This window comes from Sus scrofa, chromosome 5 (genome assembly GCF_000003025.6).
Source record: "Sus scrofa isolate TJ Tabasco breed Duroc chromosome 5, Sscrofa11.1, whole genome shotgun sequence".
NCBI classification, from domain to species: Eukaryota; Metazoa; Chordata; class Mammalia; order Artiodactyla; family Suidae; genus Sus; species Sus scrofa.
This window is the reverse complement of record NC_010447.5, coordinates 88,145,283-88,167,086: the sequence shown is the minus strand read 5'-3', so window position 1 is coordinate 88,167,086 and position 21,804 is coordinate 88,145,283. Positions and strand designations below refer to the sequence as shown.

The window sequence follows — 21,804 nt, the reverse complement described above, 5'->3', positions numbered from 1 at the left end:
ATGGTAGATACTGCAGCATAGGTACCACATAAAACATTAATAAACAAAAAAACTATAAAACTCTTACAGGAAAACACAGGCCAAACACTCTCTGATATAAACCACAGCAACATCTTCTCAGATCCACCTCTTAGAGGAATGACAATAAAAACAAAAATAAACAAACGGGACCTAATCAAATTTAAAAGTTTCTGCACAGCAACGGAAACCCTAAACAAAACAAAAAGACAACCCACAGAATGGGAGAAAATCTTTGCAAGTGATTCAACTAACAAGGGATTAATCTCCAAAAGCTATAAACACCTTCTGCAGCTCCATACCAAAAAAACAAACAACCCCATCCAAAAATGGGCAGAAGATCTAAACAGACAACTCTCCAAAGACGACATACAGACGGCCAAAAAACACATGAAAAGATGTTCACCATCACCCATTATTCGAGAAATGCAAATTAAAACCACGATGAGGAGTTCTTGTCATGGCGCAGTGGTTAACAAATCCGACTAGGAACCATGAGGTTGCGGGTTCGATCCCTGCCCTTGCTCAGTGGGTTAACGATCCGGCGCTGCTGTGAGCTGTGGTGTAGGTCGCAGATGCAGCTCGGATCCCGTGTTGCTGTGGCTCTGGCGTAGGCTGGCAGCTACAGCTCCAATTAGACCCCTAGCCTGGGAACCTCCACATGCTGCGGGAGCAGCCCAAGAAATGGCAAAAGGACAAAAAAAAAAAAAAAAAAAAAAAAACCATGATGAGATACCACCTTACACCAGCCAGAATGGCTATCATCCAAAAGTCTACAAACAATGAGTGCTGGAGAGGATGTGGAGAAAAAGGAACCCTATCACATTCTTGATAGGATTGTAAATTGGTACAACCACTGCGGAAACCAGTAGGGAGATTCCGCAGAAAACTAAACATAGAACTACCATTTGATCCAGCAATCCCACTCCTGGGCATCTATCCAGAGAAAACCATGACTCGCAAAGACACATGTACTCCGAAGTTCATTGCAGCACTATTTGCAATAGCCAAGACGTGGAAACAACCTAAATGTCCATGGACAGAGGAGTGGATCAAGAAGATGTGGTACATATACACAATGGAATATTACTTAGCCATTAAAAAGAACGAAATACCAGCATTTTTAGCAACACGGATGGCCCTAGAAGTGATCATGCTAAGTGAAGTCAGCCATACAATGAGACACCAACATCCAATGCTTTCACTGACATGTGGAATCTGAAAAAAGGACAGACGGAACTTCTTTGCAGAACAGATGCTGACTCACAGACTTTGAAAAACTTATGGTTTCCAGAGGAGACAGTTTGGGGGGTGGGGGGATGTGCTTGGGTTGTGGGATGGAAATCCTATGAAACTGGATTGTTATGATCATTATATAAGTACAGATGCAATAAATTCATTAGAGTAATTTAAAAAATACAAAAAAAAGACTCAAGCAAAAACAAAAACAAAAACAAAAAAACATTAATTGTAAAGACTTTCTTCTGCCCCTGCAAGCCCAGTTTTTTCCTCACAAATATCAGAAAGATGAACCAAAGCCCTCAGCCAAATACACTGATTCTTAGAATCTTAAGAATATTTTCAATCACAAAACCTCTAATTAATCCCAATATAATAAAGCTCGTGATAAAATTCACTCGTTTAGATGTGAAAACATTTTCATGAGCTCTATCACCTAGCTCAGCATATTCAACACAAAGAAGTGATAGTGAGCTACAGTGACATATGAGAGTGACAAATAAGAGTCAGTGAGCTACACAGTAATATATTACAAATTCTAAAGTATGGCTACCACACTGGACCGTGCAGACACTGAGCATCTCTGTCGCACAGAATCATCTGTTCATGGCTACTCTAGAGTTTCCAATATGGAAAACTATTATGGGAAATCATCTCCTCCCAAGGCACTTGGCTATCTGGTTGATTTCCAAAAATACCCACTGGATTATCTAAAGCCTGTTAGCTATTTTAGTTTGGTTTAGTTTTTCTTTGCTTTTTGTTTCTTGGCTGTGCCGAGAACCATGGCATGCTAAAGTTCCCAGGCTAGGGATCAAACCCACACCACAGCAGCAACCTAGCCACAGCAGTGACAATGCAGAATCCTTAACCTGCTGTGCTACCAGGGAATTCCAAAAGACTGTTAGATATTTCCAAGTAGGCATATTCTATCCTATACCCCAGGAATTTATTCCTTTAGATGAAATCAGATAGCGGTGGTACTCAGGATTAAAACTATCCACGTGCTATCTGTGTGGGGGTTCTTTGAGTGGAAGAGTAACTACGAACCTTACTAGCATGGTGGGAGTGTTGGATTGTAACAAGAGAGGCTCTTGGCTTGGACTGAAACAAGAGGTGCTTTAGGCTTCACCCACATTACTCTGGTGACAAACCCCTCCTGGTGATGGCTCACAACCTGCTTAATGTCTGGTTGTTAAGATACTCACTAGCGTCGGGCTCTGCAGAGTTAACGTCTGCACATACCAGACAGTATGTTAACATGACGTTGGCCGATGATCTGCTTTCATTTCTAGATTAAAGGCTTAGGAGGTTTTGAATACATACAAATCAAGGTGAGTAATGGATGATTCACTCTGTTCAGCATCAGCAGAGTCGAGGCCAAGGCCATCTATCAGATCTGAGATGATAAGGGAAATATTTTGGTCTAGTGGTTTATTCTTATAGTGCTTATGCTTTGCTCAGAAAATACAGAGGTAGGAACCAGGACATTTATTTTTTAAAAAAATCAAACCAACACACTGGTAAAGCTTTTCATTGCTCCTCTACCTGCTGGAATCAGAACTCTTTTCATTAAGATGAAATTTCAGTACAAAGGAGAAAGAGCAATTTGAAAGTGACAGAATTAGAAAACGTCCACTGCCTGGTAACATTAAAATGAATGCTTCCCATTCACAGATGCCCTACGTGGGAGGAGGAGGAGGAAGAAGAAAGTATAAAGGCAATTTGACATCCTAAGGTGTACTGCGCAATCCTAGCTCCTTCCACGTTATGCCACTGACCCCTCACAACCTGAGAGAGGGGCTCCTTCCTCCCCATTTCACGAACGAGGAACGCTAAACACAGGTCAAACCAGTTTCTACAATTCACACAGTAGGTAAGAAACAGAATCTATTAAGCCTGTGCTTCTCCAACTGCGGTCTACAGATTGTTATTGGTATGCAAGCATATTATTCAAGAAAGTGAGAATGAGGGGTTGGAAACTCTTCTATCAATATGACAAGGCCATGCATTTTTATTGTATTTTACAAAAGTTCTGGTCTACTCTAGCTGGATAATTTAAAAATCTAGTCACGCACCACAAAGTGTGAAAAGCACTACACCACAAGCATTCTTAACACATGTTCCAAGCAAGATTTGATCAAACAGCACAATGAAGTTATAGCTTTTTTTTTTTTTTGCTATGAGTTTATAAATTCACTTGCAGATGCTTAAAATTTCCTTGGAGAGGATCTATTTCTATCCAAACATTTCTATCAGAAAATATGTCAAACAGATACAATTTGCTTATTCTGGAGATATGTTTTGAGTTTTCCAGTAAACAGCAATTTAGCATTTTCTTTCCCTCTCAACTGCTTGTACAGTTAGAAAAGGCATGGCAGCAAACATACATGGAGTTTAATTTGAGAAGTCATTTATTTATTAAGCTTACTCTTATTTATCTGAACTGACAAGATGCCTATCAACAAATTTGTTTGGTATTGCCGTCATCTTTTAAAATTGAGCTTAAAAAGGGAACTTAGCAATATAGTCAAGGGTTGTGTGAGGAACTACTAGGGGAAAATAATTTATCAAAACAAATTAGCAGGAGTTCCCATTGTGGTTCAGCAGAAACAAACACAATTAGTATCCATGAAGACGTGGGTTCAATCCCTGGCCCTGCTCAGTGGGTTAAGGATCCAGCATTGCTGTGGCTGTGCTGTAGGCTGGAAGGTACAGCTCCAATTTGACCCCTAGCCATGGAACTTCCATATACTGCACCTGCGGCCCTAAAAAAAAAAAAAAAAAAAAAAAAAAAAGAAAGAAAAGAAAAAAAAATTAGCACTGTTAAGAAGTTTTGAAGAAAAGGTTTCCAAAGCTTGAGTTTTTTCACACAGGAATCAGGCTTCGTTTGTCCACTGGGCTACGTACAGAGCACAAGGGGATCATTTGGTGAATGCGACTCACCTTCAAGCATAACCCACTTTTCATATTTACATATATCCATTAAAAAGAAAACTGAAAATAATGATACCCTTTGCAGAGACAAATGGATGTTTATTTTGTTAACCTACCATGTCTGATCAGTTTAAGCTGATGTCAATAATTATAATCTAAGTAAATTTCTTAGATGGTTCATTCAATGCACTTCCATTTGTTTTTCTTATTTCCTCTACGTTGACCTTTTCTTTTGTTAAATCCTCATATCTCGCCAAAATATAATTAAAATCAAGTAACACTAAAAGCACGTGAACTGCCGATGAGTAACAGAACTTGTGAAAACTTGCACGTACAAAGGAGTGCATGCGAAAAATGAACACGCAGCCAGACACATATCCTAATTGTTTCCCAACAGGTTTGTTCAAGTTGACAATTACCAAAACTGAAAAGAGGACTTTAAAAAGTTAGTTGTAAAACTGTCTATTTCAACTCTTTCTAGAAGCGTATTCAGATAGAACACTTTTGAACACTTAATCATGACCTTCTTTATCGGGTGCTAGCGCAGAATTCTACCGTAGCAGACATCTGCAAACGTCCGAGAAGAGATATTATCCTTTTAAAGGCCCTTTATCATGAAGACAGAAAGTTAAAGAACTTTGAAGACACAGATGCAAAGCCTGTTTTCAGAAATCGCCTACACATAATGACATATCCGCATTTAGAAAATGTCTCCATTTACATATATGTTTGAATTGAAAAATATAACCATGTACCAGAAAGCACACACATACACATGTTAATTTAAGTATATTTAGGTTAATTATGCTGAAGATGTTGGGGGACAGGGAAAAATATAAGGGGATAGTCTTAGACTTCAAGAAAATATCAGCCAATACTTACAATATGCAGAAGTTTTAACACATCCACAAACCTGCAAAAAAACAGCAATAAGAGACATGTTTGAAGTGAGCCAGTGGGGAACCAAATAGCCTTCTGAATTGTAAACCAGATACCTACACTTTCTCTGAGCTCATGATCTCCTTGGCAATATGATGGACTTTACTTTTCAGCCCAGTGTCTTCATCCTGTGGATAAGGTGCATTCAGAAAACATGAACTCGTAAAAGGATATTGAGGATTAGCCTGGAGTTAGTCCGATGTACATTCCAGCTCCGAAACTTGGAGCTTTCAATGAGAACACACTTCATACAATTCAACGCCTCAAATGGCAAACGTGGAGAAGGAGATGCGGTTATGAAGCCGAGATACAGGAGTCGCCGAGAGCAATGGGTACTCCTCATTGTCCTCAGCGCCCGACTGGTGGCCTGGCCCAAGAAGCCCCAGAGCCGAGGGGGGGGCACAGTGTCAGCGGCTCAAGACCGAAGCCACATTCCAACAGACAGGCATCGTATGAATGCGAGTTCTTGGGGCACACACGAGGGGTTTAAGACTAAGGAATAGTCAACAGGACTGTGTCAGAGAGCCTGGCCCTTGATGAAGCCCCTCTAAGTGCATCCGAAAAGGACTACACCTCCCAGGATCAGAGCCACAGGCTCTTTCAATTTACGTAAAACTTTAGAAATATGCTCTTACAGTCAAGGCAGTTTCATTCTAAAGAGCTGAAAAGAAATTCTTTTACTTTGTGTATTGCTTTGTGGGAAAATTAAACGCTATAGCAGGGACAAAAAAAAGAACATTAAAAAAAAAGAGGTAATTAGGAATAAGGTCACAATATTTATTGTTGTTGTATTCTCATTTAAATACTGATACAGGAGTTCCTGTCGTGGCTCAGTGGTTAATGAATCCAACTAGGAACCATAAAGTGGCGGGTTTGATCCCTGGCCTCGCTCAGTGGGTTAAGGATCCGGCGTTGCCATGAGCTGTGGTGTGGGTCACAGATGCGGCTCGGATCCCGAGTTGCTGTGGCTGTGGTGTAGGCTGGAGGTCACAGCTCCAATTAGACCCTTAGCCTGGGAACCACCATATGCCCCGGGTGCAGCCATAGAAAAGACCAAAAAAAAGCCAAAAAACCGATAGAGCTGGCTTTGACTTCAGGCCATTCGAGAAAAGGAGAGGAGTTTCTCTCCTTGTCTGTTCTGGTGAAAGATCTAAATACGACAGATCTAGAGTGAAGAGCAAGAGAATAAACAAGGAGTTACAAATGTTAGGTATTTCATGTAAGGTGAAAAATATGACACCTGCCATTAAAAGGAAAATGTGCTGACGTTTTGGTTGAAAATGTCAGATCTGGTTTTAGAGAGAAAGGCTTCTCCACCTTCGAGCCAGCAATGCCAGGACCCAGTTACTTTGTGCTGCAGAGTGCAGATGGACAGGGCAATGTCACACACTGGATACGACAAGGAGAAAAAGTGACCATTGACAATCCAGGGGTCAGTCACTCATAAAATCAAAAAAAAATCATGGTAGGAGTTCCCGTAGTAGCTCAGCAGGCTAAGAACCTGACTAGTACCTATGAGGATGCAGGTTTGATCCCTGGCCTCACTCAGTGGGTTAAGGACCTGGGTTGCGGTGACTGTGGTATAGGCTGCCGCTGAGACTCCGATTCTTCCACAGCCTCGGAACTTCCATATGCCGTGGGTGTGGCCCTAAAAAGACAAAAAAATAAAAATACAAAATAAAAAATTGTAGTAACTACTTATTATCATTAAAAAAAATAGTGTGAAGGGGGAGGGGCAGGATGCGAGGAAGGGATTAAGAGGAACAAACTACCACGTCTAAAATAAATCCGCTACAAGGATAGCCTGCACAGCACAGGAAACACAGCCAATATTGTATAACTCTAGATGGAGCATAATCTATAAAAATTTTGAATCGCTATGTTGTACACCTGAGAGTGAAAAGAAAAAAAAGGAAGGAAGTGAACTCTCAGATTATCTCAAAGTTTTACCTAATGTTTGAGTCTCTAAAAGTAATAATAATAATAGTCTGAAGTCTTCTTTTCTAAAGTGAAATCACAGATCATAGTAGCACAGCTGCTTCTTTGAGCATCACATACTCAAAGGACTATCTGAGTTCTTTTTTCGCTGGGGGGGAGTATCCGTTTGCTTACTGGCACTGTCGGTCTTTCCTCCACCCCCACACCAGGGCAGAACAGGGCTGCGTGGGCCCCGGGGTTGCCCTGCTCAGGCAGCCCCTCAAGACAACCTGCTGCAGCGAGTCAAGCTGACGGCCTCCAGCTGCTGTCCATTCAGAGTCACCGCAGCAAGGACCTCGGGCTGCCCCCCGCAATGCTGACCAGGAAGGGGTACTAGACCCAGGCCCCCTTCCTGACCTAGACCCTCCCAGCAGCCTGGCCAAGAGTCTCTCAGCGCTGCCAGTCCCTCCTCCCCTGTCTCCTAACACAGGATCATACTTGCAGGGAGGGTAGAGGCTTTTCCTACCACTCCTGCTCCCTGCCATCCTTGCTCCTCCCCCAGGCAATTCCACCAGTAAGTCCCCTGCAGGTCCTGCATGTCTATCGTCTCCGCATCCATGTCTAGGACTCTGTAGGGCAGGCAACAAGCATTGTGTGGAATGTACCTACCCTTTAAGTTGCAAGGATACAAGTTTGGGCTCCTGCCCTGCCATACATTATTTGTAACCTAAGGTTCTTGAGACCTCTGAGGTGCAGCTTCATCATCTGTAAACTGAATACCACCTCTCTCAAGGGTTTTAGGTTTAAACAAAAACAAAATAGTTTACCTAAGGTCCCCAACAAAAGGTCTCATGTGTTGCCTGCACTGGAACTGTTTTTTTGTTTGTTTGTTTTGGGTTTTTTTGGTGGCTTTTTATGGCTGCACCTGTAGCACATGGAGGTTCCCAGGCTAGGGGTCGAATCGGAGCTGTAGCCGCTGGCCTACGCCACAGCCACCCCAACACCAGATCTGGGCCGTGTCTGCGACCTACACCACAGCTCACGGCAATGCTGGAATCTTAACCCACGGAGGGAGGCCAGGGATCAAAGCTGGGTCCTCATGGATACTAGTCGGATTCGTTTCTGCTGAGCCACAATGGGGACGCCTACACATCTTCTTTACCCAGTCCTCTGCTGATAGGCGTTTGGGTTGCTTCCATGCCTTGGCTACGGTAAATAATGCTGCAGTGAACATCAAGGAGCCTGCATCTTTTTGAAATACGGTTTTCTCCAGAGAGATGCCCAGGACTGGCGTTGCTGGATCATCTGGTAGTTCCGTATTTAGTTTTTTAAGGAACCTCCATACTCTGCACCAGCTCACATTCCCACCAGCAGTGTCGGAGGCGCCTCTCTCCTCCACACCCGCCTCCAACACGCCCTGTTTGTAGAGTTTTTGATGACGGCCATTCTGACTAGGGTGAGGTGACGGCTCACTGTAATGCTGGTTTGCATTTCTCCAACAATTAGTGATGTGCTTTTTGGCCATCTGTCTGCCTTCTTTGGAGAACTGTCTGTTATGAACTGAGCATTTTTTAATTGGGTTGATTTTTTTTAGGGGGGTTATAAAGCTGTATGAGATGTTTGTACATTTTGGACATTAATCCCTTGTTGGTCACTTCATTTACAAAGATTTTCTACTATTCTCTGGTTGTCTTTCCTCTTTTTTTACGGTTTTCTTTGCTGTGCAGAAGCTTTAAGTTTAATTAGGTCCCATTGGCCTATTTTTGTTTTTGTTTTCATTTTGCTAGGAGGTGGATCAATAAAAAGATAGTGCTGTGATTTATGTCAAAGAGTATTCTGCCTATGGTTTTCTCTAAGAGGTTTTTTTTTTAAATCTTCCTTCTTTATTTGGAAAAAAATTGTTTTCACCTGCTTCCAGAATTTCAGTGTCAGAACCAAAGTATAAAAATAGATGTGATTTAACAATTAATGAAGGAGTTCCCTTCATGGCACAGGGGGAACAAATCCGACTAAGAACCACGAAGTTGTGGGTTTGATCCCTGGCCTTGCTCAGTGGGTTAAGCATCCGGCGTTGCCGTGAGCTATGGAGTGGGTCGAAGAAGCGGCTTGGATCCCGTGCTGCTGTGGCTCTGGCTGGCAGCTACAGCTCCGATTGGGCCCCTGGCCTGGGAACCTCCATGTGTCATGGATGTGGCCCTAAAAAGCAAACAAGAGCAACAAACAAACAAAAAACAATTAATGACACCCTTCAGAAAATTGTATTTTAATGATTTGCTTAAAGCATGTCTGTTTATGTTCTGTACATACACTAAAACGGTTTTATTAAAGGAATCCTCCTACGCTCTACTGCTGGTGAGACTGTAACTTAGTGCAGACACTACGGAAAACAGTATGGGGGTTCTTTAAAAAACTAAAAAAGAGAATTGCCACATGACCCCGAAATCCCACTTCTGGGCATCTATCTGTATGAAACTGTAATCCAGAAAGATACATGCATCCCTGATGTTCACAGCAGCCCTGTTTATAAGAGCCAAGACATGGAAACTACCTAAATGTCCACAGACGAATAGATACATAGTGGTATACATCTATATCTATATATGATCATATATATTTCTATACATATGATTATATACATATAATGCAATATAACTCAGCCATAAAAAAGAATGAAACACGCCATTTGCAGCAACATGGATGGGCCTAAGAGATTACCACACCAAGTGAAGTCAGAAAGAGAAAAACACACACCCTATGATATCACTTAAATGTAGAATCTAAAATGTAACACAAACGAACTTACCTATGAAACAGAAACAAGCTCACAGAGAATACACTTGTGTTGCCAAATGGGAGGGAAGAGGAGGGGAAGGGAAGGACGGATTGAGAGTCTGGGAGGAGCAAAGGCAAACTATCAGCTACATGTATAACTCAATCACTTTGCTGTGCAGAAACTAACGCAACATTGTAAATCAACTAGACTTCAATAAAATCAGAATTTAAAAAACGCTTTTGTGAACTTATTTAAAGCAATGGTGATATTCAAGTGAAATGGGGAGAGGACTTCTCAAGATTTTACAGCATGTTCAAATCCTGGGTTTTGGAGTTCCCATTGTGGCTCAGTGGTTAATGAACCTGACCAGTATCCTTGAGAACTCAGGTTCAATTCCTGGCCTCGCTCAGCAGATTAAGGATCTTGTGTTGCCCTGTGCTGTGGTGTAGGTCACAGATGCGGCTTGGATTCCACGCTGTTGTGACTGTGGTGTAGGCCAGCAGCTGTATCTCCCATTCGACCCCTAGCCTGGGAACCTCCATATGCCTCGGATGCATCCCTAAAAAGACAAAAGACAAAATAACAAAACAAAACAAAACCAAAAAACCGGGGAGTTCCCGTCGTGGCGCAGTGGTTAACGAATCCGACTAGGAACCATGAGGTTGCGGGTTCGGTCCCTGCCCTTACTCAGTGGGTTAACGATCCGGCGTTGCCGTGAGCTGTGGTGTAGGTCGCAGACGCGGCTCGGATCCCGCGTTGCTGTGGCTCTGGCGTAGGCCGGTGGCTACAGCTCCGATTCGACCCCTAGCCTGGGAACCTCCACATGCCGCGGATGCATCCCTAAAAAGACAAAAGACAAAATAACAAAACAAGACAAAACCAAAAAACCTTTGGGTTTTTTGAGAGTTCCCATCATGGCTCAGCAGGTTATGAATGCAAGTAGTATCCATGAGGATGTGGGTTCAATCCCCGGCCTCTCTCAGTGGGTTAAGGATCTGGCATGGCTGTGAGCTCTGGCACAGACCAGCGGCTACAGCTCTGATTCAACCCCTAGCCTTGGAACTTCTATATGCCGCAGGTGCAGCCCTAAAAAGACAAATGAAAAACAAAAAAGGAAAACAAAAGGAATATAAGAAAGAGCTTTATTTGTAGGTTTTTTTTTTTTTTTTTTTTTTACTGTATTAAAAACCACGGTATCGTAGTGGTAACTGAATCATGGAAGCGAAGGAAATCAAACACCAGGACTATGTAAAGTGATAATTGGGCCAAGAGTAAAATTCCAAAGACCCACTTACAACAGGGATGTGCCAAGATTCAAAGTCAGTTACCAGCAGAGTTGGAAAGAGAACCCGGATTTCTCAATATCTAACCTAGAAATTCTTCTTCTGTACCCTGAATCTCTCTTTCTTATCTCTGGCTAATTATGGCATATCCTTACAACCACTCACTGCTAAACATGTACCCACATATGCCTCTTCTCCTCTCCCCTTTCCTCAAGATTCAACCCATCTAAACATCCTACAATATTTGGTTTAAATCTTTTCATGAAACAAACTTATATATAACATTAAAGTTCCCCTCCTTCTCCAGAGTAAACACTAATCTCACCGTATTTGTCCCTTTCATATGTTACTGCAGAAGAACTTACTACAATATTAAGAAATCCTAACCTTCCACCAGAATATAAATATTGTTATGCAAAAAATATTCAAAGTAGACTATGAAACCAACTGCTTATAAAAATAATCTATAAAGAACCAACAATTATTGAGAGTAAATAACAAGCCAGTCTAGTAAGCCTTGCTACCTGGCCTTAGCTCTCAAACTCTATTTTTAATTTTTTTATTTGTTGCTTTTTCGGGTCATACCTGCGGCATCTGGAGGTTCCTGGGCTAGGGGTCAAATCAGAGCTGTAGTCTACGCCACAGCCACAGCCACAGCCACAGCCATGCCAGATCCAAGTCATGTCTGCGACCTACACCGCAGCTCATGGTAACGCTGGATCCTTAACCCACTGAGTGAGGCCAGGGATTGAACCCGTGTCTGCATGGATACTAGTCGGGTTTGTCACCACTGAGCCACAATAGGAACTCCCCAAACTCTAATTTTTTAAAAGGGACAATGAGATAGCTGAATCTGACCTCCATCCCCTATTTAGTCCTCTTCTCTAAGCCAGGTTGTTGAATGATTGCTACTAACAGGTTGGATAAGTTTTGCTCAACTGAGCAAAATGGGGCATAAGACACTCAACTTCATCCACCTACTTTTTAAACCACACGTAGATAATATTCCTTAGGAAGCAGTCTTTGTAAAAAATCTTTTAAAATTACAGTTGATTTACAATGTTCTGTCAGTTGCTGCTGTAAAGTGACCAGTTATACATATGTACACAGTCTTTTTCTCACATTCTCCTCCATCACGTTCCATCACGAGTGATTAGGTACAGTTCCCTGTGCTATACAGCAGGACCTCACTGCTTCTCACTCCAGCCTCAGGAGGCAGTCTGAATGAGCACAGCCGAATCCTAAAGAGCGCACACCTGTCTTGCACTAATAGCCAGGACCATGTTTGCCGTACACACACTCACACGCAGGTAACTACTTTGGAAAGTATTTTAGCAAGTCAATGCTTCCTAACTATTACAATGATTCCTCTGTATCATCCATAGCTAGGATCCTTAATATCTGTAAAATACAGTATATCTTTTAAAAATCAGAAAGCCAGAAGAAATACATGAACATTAAAAACAGAAGCCTGAACCATGGAAAGAAATGACGTCTTGATTCTGTACTCTCTATTTTCAAATGATGTGATGTCCCTTAAAGCTCAAGAGGGGGTTTTATTAGTAGCTTTAAATAAATCTAGGCACACTGTCGGGGCTGAAATATTTAAATAGCAGAACCATTTAAAATGTGTCAGCTCTACACAAACATTTCAAGTTGGTGGACTTCATTTTTGGCATCTACCCTTTACTTCCTTTCCTCTTTTAATCACTCCTCCCTTGGTAACTCTCTACTCTGAAAGTTTTCTGCCCCCCCACCCCCACTTTAGGACCTTGCTCTGCTGGGGCCTCGGGTAGAGAGAACTGTGCAGAGTGACTCATAATAATGTCATCCCTACACAGTTATCCTGCTTCCGTTATAGCAGCGGACAAAAACATTAGGAGAAAACTACTGTGGGCCTGACAGTCCTCCTTTGTCTAATCAGTGTTGAACTTTCAACCTTAAAATCCTAATTTTTTCTTCTTTTTAGGGCCGCACCTGTGGGATACGGAAGTTCCCAGGCTAGGAGCTGAATCAGAGCTGCAGCTGCCGGCCTATGCCACAGCGACAGCAACGCCAGATCAAGCTGCATCTCGGACCTACACAGCAGCTTGTGGCAATGCTGGATCCTTAACCCACTGAGTGAGACCAGGGACTGAACCCATGTCCTCATGGATACTAGTCAGACTCTTAACCCACTGAGCCCTGATTAAAACCCTAAGATGTAAACATTAAATATGTCAGGCCTCAGGTGTTCACATGGCAAGTGGGTGAGGCAAAGGGTGGCAGTGATTAGGAGGCAGTACTGAGACTGGTGACTATAAAGCATGTTTCTTTTCTAGAAACTGAGATTATAAACTTGGGGCAAACATGGCAGGTACTGGCATAAAAACAGACACATAGATCAACGGGCAAAAAGTGGACGGCAGTATACCTTTAAATTTATAGTCAATGGATTTTTGACAAATTTGTCAAGGCAATTCAAAGGGAAAAGGGAGTTTTTTTTTTCTTCCCCTTTCAACAAATGGTTGAATACCACTGACACAACTGGATATTCACAAGCAAAAAGGTGAATGTATACTCTGACACCATATATAAAAATGAAATGATACAAATGGGTAAAAGAAGTGAACAGACATTTCATGAACGACAAAAGAAGAGCCATCAAGTATATAAAAAGGTGTTTAACATAATTAGTCATCAGGTAAATGCATTAAAACCACAATGAGATATTACTTCATACCCACAGAAAGGTATAATCAAAATTCAGAAAATAACAGGGGTTGGTAAGGATGCAGAGAAATCAGAACCTTAGCTGATGGGAATGGTAGCCCTTACTCACATACGTGATTTGGGGTTTTAGCCGTCTCCTAATACCACTGAAAGCAGAATTTATATTCCTTATCCTTCTTGTTATTCTGAGATCATTCCTAAGAGGAAGAAAGTACCAGAGTTCCCGTCGTGGTGCAGTGGAAACGAATCTGACTAGTATCCATGAGAATGTGGGTTCCAACCCTGGCCTCGCTCAGTAGGTTAAGGATCCGGAGTTGCCGTGAACTGTGGTGCAGGTCACAGATGCGGCTCGGATCTGGAGTTGCCATGGCTATAGCACAGGCCAGCCTGGAAACCTCCTTATGCCATGGGTGCAGCCCTAAAAAGGCCAAAAAAGAAAAAAAAGTTCCATTTGTACTCTATCTGAAGTTAGTAACTAACTATCCATCATTTGACAGCATCTTTGCAGGAGAAAACAGCTCCACCGTTGGCTGATTCACTGCTCTACAGCTAAGTCTGAAAACACTACTGATCGGTAGAACTGCCAGCTCTTTAAGTTCAGATTCCTAAGGAGCTGGGAATTCTGCTTTTGTAGATCTGAAATGGGGCATGAAAGTAGATGTCAGAAGAGGGAATTAAAGAGAAATAAGAAATAGCTCCAGCCTTCAAGAAGTGAACAAAGGAACAAACCATATCTACAATTACCCACACATAAGCACGGCTACGAAACACGCTGTTATCTTGGAGGCGAGAAGAGTCATAATCAGGCAGCGGGGGGTGACCATAACCAGGGAAAGAGCCACAAAGAATAAAGCATTTGATGACCTCTAGTCTCTCCTTAAACAAGCCGTGAAGAACCTGCACGCTAGTCACTGCAGATGCCCACAGACCAAAACCAGAAACCTGGACTCCACTTTCTTCTCCACCTTTTATGATCCCAACTGAGTCACTGAGCCCCGTCGATTTGTGCTTCTGAATATTTCATTAATCCTTCCCTTTCCTTCCATAGTGCCTCCTTATTTCTTCCCCAACCCCCCCCGCCTTTTTTGCTGTTTAAGGTCACACCCGTGGCATATGGATGTTCCCAGGCTAGGGGTCGAATTGGAGCTGCAGCTGACAGCCTATACCACAGCCACAGCAATACAGGATCCCGAACGCACTGAGCGAAGCCAGGGATCGAACTCGCATCCTCATGGATCCTAGTCAGGTTCATTAACCACTGAGCCATGAAGGGAACTCCTGCCTCCTTATTGCTTGCCTACAACATGGTATAAAAACCCCAGTGGCTTCCTTGCTCTAGATTTACCCCTCTGCAACCCATTCTCTACTGCACCACCAGAGCACGAGTGCTAAATGCAAATATAATCACCTTAGTTCTCCACTTGACCACATCAGCAGCTCCCTACCACCTACGGGCAACCAAGACTGAGCTTCCTTTGCTCTGTGCACAGCCCACTCCGCAGCGTGTCTAGTTATCTTCACTAGTCTCATTCCGGCTCCCCTCCACTGTGTACCCTCTGCCCCAGCCAAACGGGAACCACCTTGCAACTCTGAGTGTGCTCTGCCCTTACAGGTGTGTCCTTCTGCTCTGACGTCCCTCCCCACCACCTCCCCTTTTCCCAAAGACTTCAGCTTGTCGTATTCCACCTCATCCTGGAAGATGGCACTCAAAGGTTTTCTCCTTTCTGAACGCAGCCTTTTTTTCCTTTTCTTTTTAGGGCCGCACCTGCAGCATATGGAGGTTCTCAGGCTAAGGGTTGAATCCGAGCTGTCGCTGCCGGCCTACACCACAGCCACAGCAACTCAGGATCCGAGCCACGTCTGTGACCTACACCACAGCTCATGGCAACGCCGGATCCTTAACCCACTGAGTGAGGCCAGGGATCGAACCTTCGTCCTCATGGATACTCATCAGGTTTGTTTTCACTGAGCCATAACAGAAACTCCCAAGGTGGCCTTGATGTTCTCTCTTCACCATCTCCAAACAAGATTCTTTTCTTACTAGTCTAGAATTGATGGGACTTTCCCCCGCAGATTGTGTTTATCTGCTGACATGTCTGAATCCTCTCTGGTATGTGACCTTATTCATGCTTGCACTGCTCTGCACACAGAACAGTGCCTGGTTCACTATGCACTTAAGATGCATGAAAAAAAGCAAGTGTACAAGGGTGGCTTCCACGGTTTCATAATCTAAGACCAGAGCACACTGCTTTTGAATATGCGTTGAGTAACATGAAAATGTAAACTCAAACGAACAAACAATAAGCTCATTATAGCTGTTTCATCCTGGAAAAAGGTAGAGTGTTGGACTCGATGATTAAGGCCTTTTGCAATTCTAAACTTCTGGAAGTCTGTGTATTCTGCTGTCTATTTTACCTTTTAAACTAGGAAGACAACAGAGTTAAGAGGGATAGTAACTACTAGAAAATGATTCAATGCAGAGTTCCCATTGTGGCTCAGCAGTTAAGGAACCTGACTAGTATCCATGAGGATGTGGGTTCAATCCCTGGCCTTGCTCAGCAGGTTAAGGATCCGGTGTTGCTGTGGCTGTGACTCTACACACAGGCAGCTGTAGCTCTGATTTGACCCTTAGCCTGGGAACTTCCATGTGCTGCGGGTGCGGCCCTAAAAAGACAAAAAAAAAAAAAAAAATCAGAAAAGAAAATAATTCAGTGGATTACACTCAAAACAGAAAGTCAAAGACAACTAAAGAACCAAACAAAATAAAAAGCTCTTACATTAACTCCAACTTGTAAGAACAATAATTCTAATCCAAGTCAAACAATGAGGGAAAAAAAGCCCCAGTGTAAAACCTCACGAGAGAGGCCATATTTGGCCTCCTAACTTTTCAGTTAATGAAAATCCTCGTTTGAATTAAATCACATTTCAAAGGAGACTGCTTGTTAAAAAATTGAATCACCCCAAAGTACACTGCTGTGGAAGCTGAAACATGAGCCACAAATGAAATAACTTCGTCAAGGTCATACAATAATTCAAACAAATTCCAACGCAGAACCTTTTGATCTGAAATCCAGTTTTATGTTCCGATCTCCTGATAATAGCCCAGCTTTGTAGTTTCTTAACTGTGTTCTCTTCATAGCTGTTCACTCCGAGTCAAGTTCAGTGAAATTTATCCACCACTTTTAAACAAAATTTGTAAAAGGGCTCTGCCATATTACTCAAGAGTTCAACTAAAAAGCAAAAAACTCAACAGCCAGATCTGCCTGAGACACATCTTATTCAATTATCCTCAAAATGAGGTGACGCTACGATTAACTTCTACAAAACAATGTTCTCTTAGGTTTTCATCTCTCTCTTCAGGAGAATATGTAACATGTGAGCTCTTTTACAAAGAAAATTTGGGGGGCAAAAGGCAGGGGAGTCAATATTTGGGAGGGGTGAACGGTAGTGAATCCCCTAACCACAGCCAAGTGGAATGAACAGATCGCATTTCTAAGCACTGAAAGTAAAGACCAAAAACTATGAAATTAAAAACTTGAGAAAAAAATAGACATTAACATAGGTTCCATCAGCATCATTCAGATTCTGTGGCTTATATCAAGTTATTAGCAGAGGCGAATTTGGGTTACAAAAAAAAAATCTCAATTCAGGAGGTTCTGAGGGAAGTTAAATACACTTCGCCTGTTTTATTTTTATTTTTTATTTTTTTGTCTTTTTGCTATTTCTTGGGCCACTCCTGCGGCATATGGAGGTTCCCAGGCTGGGGGTCGAATCGGAGCTGTAGCCACAGGCCTACGCCAGAGCCACAGCAACGTGGGATCCGAGCCGCATCTGCAACCCACACCACAGCTCTCAGCAATGCCGGATCCTTAACCTGCTGAGCAAGGGCAGGGTCCGAACCCGCAACCTCATGGTTCCTAGTCGGATTCGCTAACCACTGCGCCACGACGGGAACTCCCACTTCACCTGTTTTAAACCAACAAAAACAAACAAAACCCCTTTCTTCATGTGAAAACAGAAACAGGACACAGGCCGTATCTATGTCCTGATGACTGTGAAGATCAAGCGCAGTAACTTGCACACAGACAAGAACAGGCCCACAGGGGTGGGCAGGGGTCGTCGGCTTCCTTTCGTGGTGGTGTCTTCCCCGCGCTAGGAGTGACTTTGGGAACATCAGTTTGCGCTTCCTTCACGAAGTGGAGACAAGGGCACAGCAGCACACCTTCTTCCTTCTCTCCTCCTTGGAAAACAGAGGCTGGCACTTTCACGAGAAAATGTTATTGGCATCTGGACCCCTATCGGTGACGTGCCCATTACATGTCCATGGAATACAGCACCTACTACGGTCTGAATCATGGTCTCCCAAAATACATATCCAAGTCCTAAGCCCCACGACCTTGGAATGTGACCTTTTTGTTTCAGATCTGACTACGTTAAAATGAGGTCACACTAGACTGTGGTGGGCCCCTCATCTGATTGGTGTCCTTATAAGAGGAGACACAGACACACATGCATGCAGAGGGCACACTGTGTGACGACGGGGACAGAGATGGACGTGCTGCAGCTGTGGGCCAATGAGCTGCACGGCTGGCCGGCAAAGCCCAAGGGAGAGCTACACAAGGATTCTCCTGTGCAGGTTTCAGAGGGAGCACGGCCTTGCTGACAACTTGATTTGGGGGTTCTGACCTCTGGAACTACTAGAGAATAAAGTTCTGTTTTAAGCCACTCAATTTGTGGTACTTTGCAACATCTTCCCTAGGAAACTAATGCCACCCATCACACCTAGAAATGTATTCCGTGTGTTTAATGTACATAAACCTTCTTGACCTAATAAAGTGTTTTGGCAACTATTACCCTGGCTGAGCCTCAGAACAACTCAGGGGAACATAACTTTCCTACTGTGAAATTGAGAAATTAAAAATCAAAGAAGTGGGAGTTCCCGTCGTGGCTCAGTGGTTAACGAATCCGACTAGGAACCATGAGGTTGCGGGTTCGATCCCTGGCCTTGCTCAGTGGGTTAAGGATGCAGCGTTGCCGTGAGCTATGGTGTAGGTTGCAGACGCAGCTCGGATCCCGCGTTGCTGTGGCTCTGGTGTAGGCTGGTGGCTATGGCTCAGATTCGACCTCTAGCCTGGGAATCTCCATATGCCACGCCAGCAGCCCTAGAAAAGGCAAAAAGACACACACACACACACACACACACAAAAAAAAAAAAAAAAAAAAAAAAAAAATCCTAAAATGGAGTTCCCGTCGTGGCGCAGTGGTTAACGAATCCGACTAGGAACCATGAGGTTGCGGGTTCGGTCCCTGCCCTTGCTCAGTGGGTTAACGATCCGGCGTTGCCGTGAGCTGTGGTGTAGGTTGCAGACGCGGCTCGGATCCCGCGTTGCTGTGGCTCTGGCGTAGGCCGGTGGCTACAGCTCCGATTCAACCCCTAGCCTGGGAACCTCCATATGCCACGGGAGCGGCCCAAGAAATGGCAACAACAACAACAACAACAACAAAAAAGACAAAAGACAAAAAAAAAAAAAAAAAAAAAAAAAAACATCAAAGAAGTGGGGTTCCGGGGAGTTCCCGTCGTGGCTCAGTGGAAAAGAATCTAACTGGTATCCATGAGGACAGAGGTTCAATCCCTGGCCTCACTCAGTGGGTTAAGGATCCACTGTTCCCATGAGCTGTGGTATGGTCGCAGATGTGGCTCGGATCCCACATTGCTGTGGCTGTGGTGTAGGCCAGAGGCTACAGCTCCAATTCGACCCCTAGCTGGGAGCCTCTACGTGCCTCAAGTGTAGCCCTAAAAAGCAAAAAAAAAAAAAAAAAAAAAAAAGCAGAGGCATTCCAATTGTGGCTCAGCAGGTTAAGAACTCAACTGTTATCCATGAGGATGAAGGTTTAATCCCTGGCTTTGCTCAGCAGGTTAAGGATCTGGTGCTGCCACAAGCTGCGGCACAGGTTGCAGATGTGGCCCAGATCTGGCGTGGCTGTGGCTGTGGTGTAGGCCAGCAGCTGCAGCTCTGATTCAGCCCCTAGCCCAGGAACTTCCATATGCCTCTGGTGCGACCCTAAAAAGACCCAAAAAAATCAAAGAAGTTATTATGAAAGCTCTCTTCCCGTGCTTCTACTCTAAAGATTTCTTTTGGAGACTGACACTGCCTTCTTTCCTTGACTTGTTGGTTGTCTAGAACCAAATTAGTTGCCCACCCGTGGCTGATACACACAGGACCACATGATATGCATGCTCCTGTACTACCCTCTCACTAGCACTATCATTTTCCCTTTATCAGGACTTTTAATTTTCTTTAACAACTTGACTGAGATTCATATTCCATAAAATGCATTCTTGCTCTTTTAAAGCATATAATTCAATGTTTTTATTTTATTTTATATATATATTTTTTGCGATTTCTTGGGCCGCTCCCGAGGCATACGGAGGTTCCCGGGCTAGGGGTTGAATCAGCGCTGCAGCCACCGACCTACGCCAGAGTCACAGCAACGCAGGATCCGAGCTGCGTCTGCAACCTACACCACAGCTAATGGCAACGCCAGATCCTTAACCCACTGAGCAAGGCCAAGGATCGAACCCGCAACCTCATGGTTCCTAGTCGGATTCGCTAACCACTGAGCCACGACGGGAACTCCAATTCAATGTTTTTAATATGTTCAGGGTCGTGTAACCCTCACCGCAATCTAACCTTAGAAGCTTTCCGTCACCCCCAGAAGAAACAAGTGCAATTGCCAACTCCATGACCCAGTACTTTACAGAGTGTAGAAATGAAGTCTTATAAGTAATAAATAATAGTCATCGAGTTCTCACCATGTATACCAGACAGTATCCTAGTCTAGACTTTCCACATATCGACTAATTTAGCTGTCACAATTCTATGAGAGAAGTATTATCTTTTCCTTCAATAACATGGAGCTCTTTAGGCTAAAGCGGCTAAACGATTTGCCTGATTACCCAGATCACAGGTGGCGGTGCTAGGACTTCAATCCAGACAACTGCACAGTATGTGCCATTCATGTAAGGCTGGAAGTAAATTTAAACAAAGGAAAAGTACATTAAACAGGAAGCACAATGGTTTGACAAAGGATGGCACAGGGGTCAGGTCACATGGGTTGTCTCTGTGGCTTGATAAGCTCAGCAGGGGAATCCTTTCCATTTCTATCTTCTCGTACATTCCAACACATTTCGAGGACATTGGCGATATACTCATTTTTTCCACGGTAATTATGCCTTTACCCAAAGAATTACGATTTAAAATGAAATCGATATTCACATAAAACTAAAGAAAGAATATAATGGACCCCCATGTATCTGTGACACACCTTAATTAGTAACGCATGGACAATCCTGTTTCGGGTACACAGGAAACACATACTCTATTCTCTCAGAGCAAATCCTGATGTCCCATTGACTGTGATCGTTATTCTATCCTAAAGATTTGAATGAGTCTGAAATGCATCTCATTTCTTTCTTTCAAGTAGAATCACTAGCAGAACAAGGAGCAATTCTAAGGGGGCTTTTTGTTATCAAAAGAAAACCAATGGGCATTACCAAAAATAATTTGTCAAAAATGACTAAATAATCTAGAGTTCCTGCTGTGACTCAGCGAAATGAACCTGACTAGTTGGTTGTCTAAATCCATGAGGACGCAGGTTTGATCCCGGACCCTGCTCAGTGGGTGAAGGATCCAGAGCTGCTGTGAGCTGCGGTATAGGTCACAGACTCGGCTCGGATCTGGCACCGTTGTGGCTGTGGCTAGCAGCAGTAGCTCTGATTCAACTCAACCCCCTTGTCTGGGAACTTCCAGGTGTGGCCCTAAGAACCAAAACCAAAACCAAAACAAACAAACAAAAAAATCAGCTACCAAAAAAATTACTAAATAATCTCTAGGCAATATGTTCTTGGACATATGAAAACATCTTAGCAGGAATTACAGCAGGAACTAAATTTAAACTAGAAAGATGATTTATAAGTTCTAAAAAACC

The 21,804-nt window shown here is 43.3% G+C and overlaps 1 protein-coding gene across 4 annotated transcripts in view; it reads right to left on the bottom strand.

Moving 5' to 3' along the window:
* The window catches only part of FGD6 (FYVE, RhoGEF and PH domain containing 6), a 142,776-nt gene that overhangs the window by 62,721 nt on the left and 58,251 nt on the right, over positions 1–21,804 (bottom strand). For 3 of the 4 annotated variants that reach the window (XM_013998063.2, XM_005664248.3, XM_013998062.2), the window contains 2 exons: positions 5,191–5,258; positions 5,074–5,104 (listed from right to left, as the gene is read on the bottom strand). The exons of the other annotated variant lie outside the window; for it this stretch is intronic. In XM_013998063.2, the coding sequence (XP_013853517.2) occupies positions 5,074–5,104; positions 5,191–5,258 (99 nt within the window). The remainder of the gene's footprint in view (positions 1–5,073; positions 5,105–5,190; positions 5,259–21,804) is intronic. 4 annotated transcript variants of the gene reach the window in all.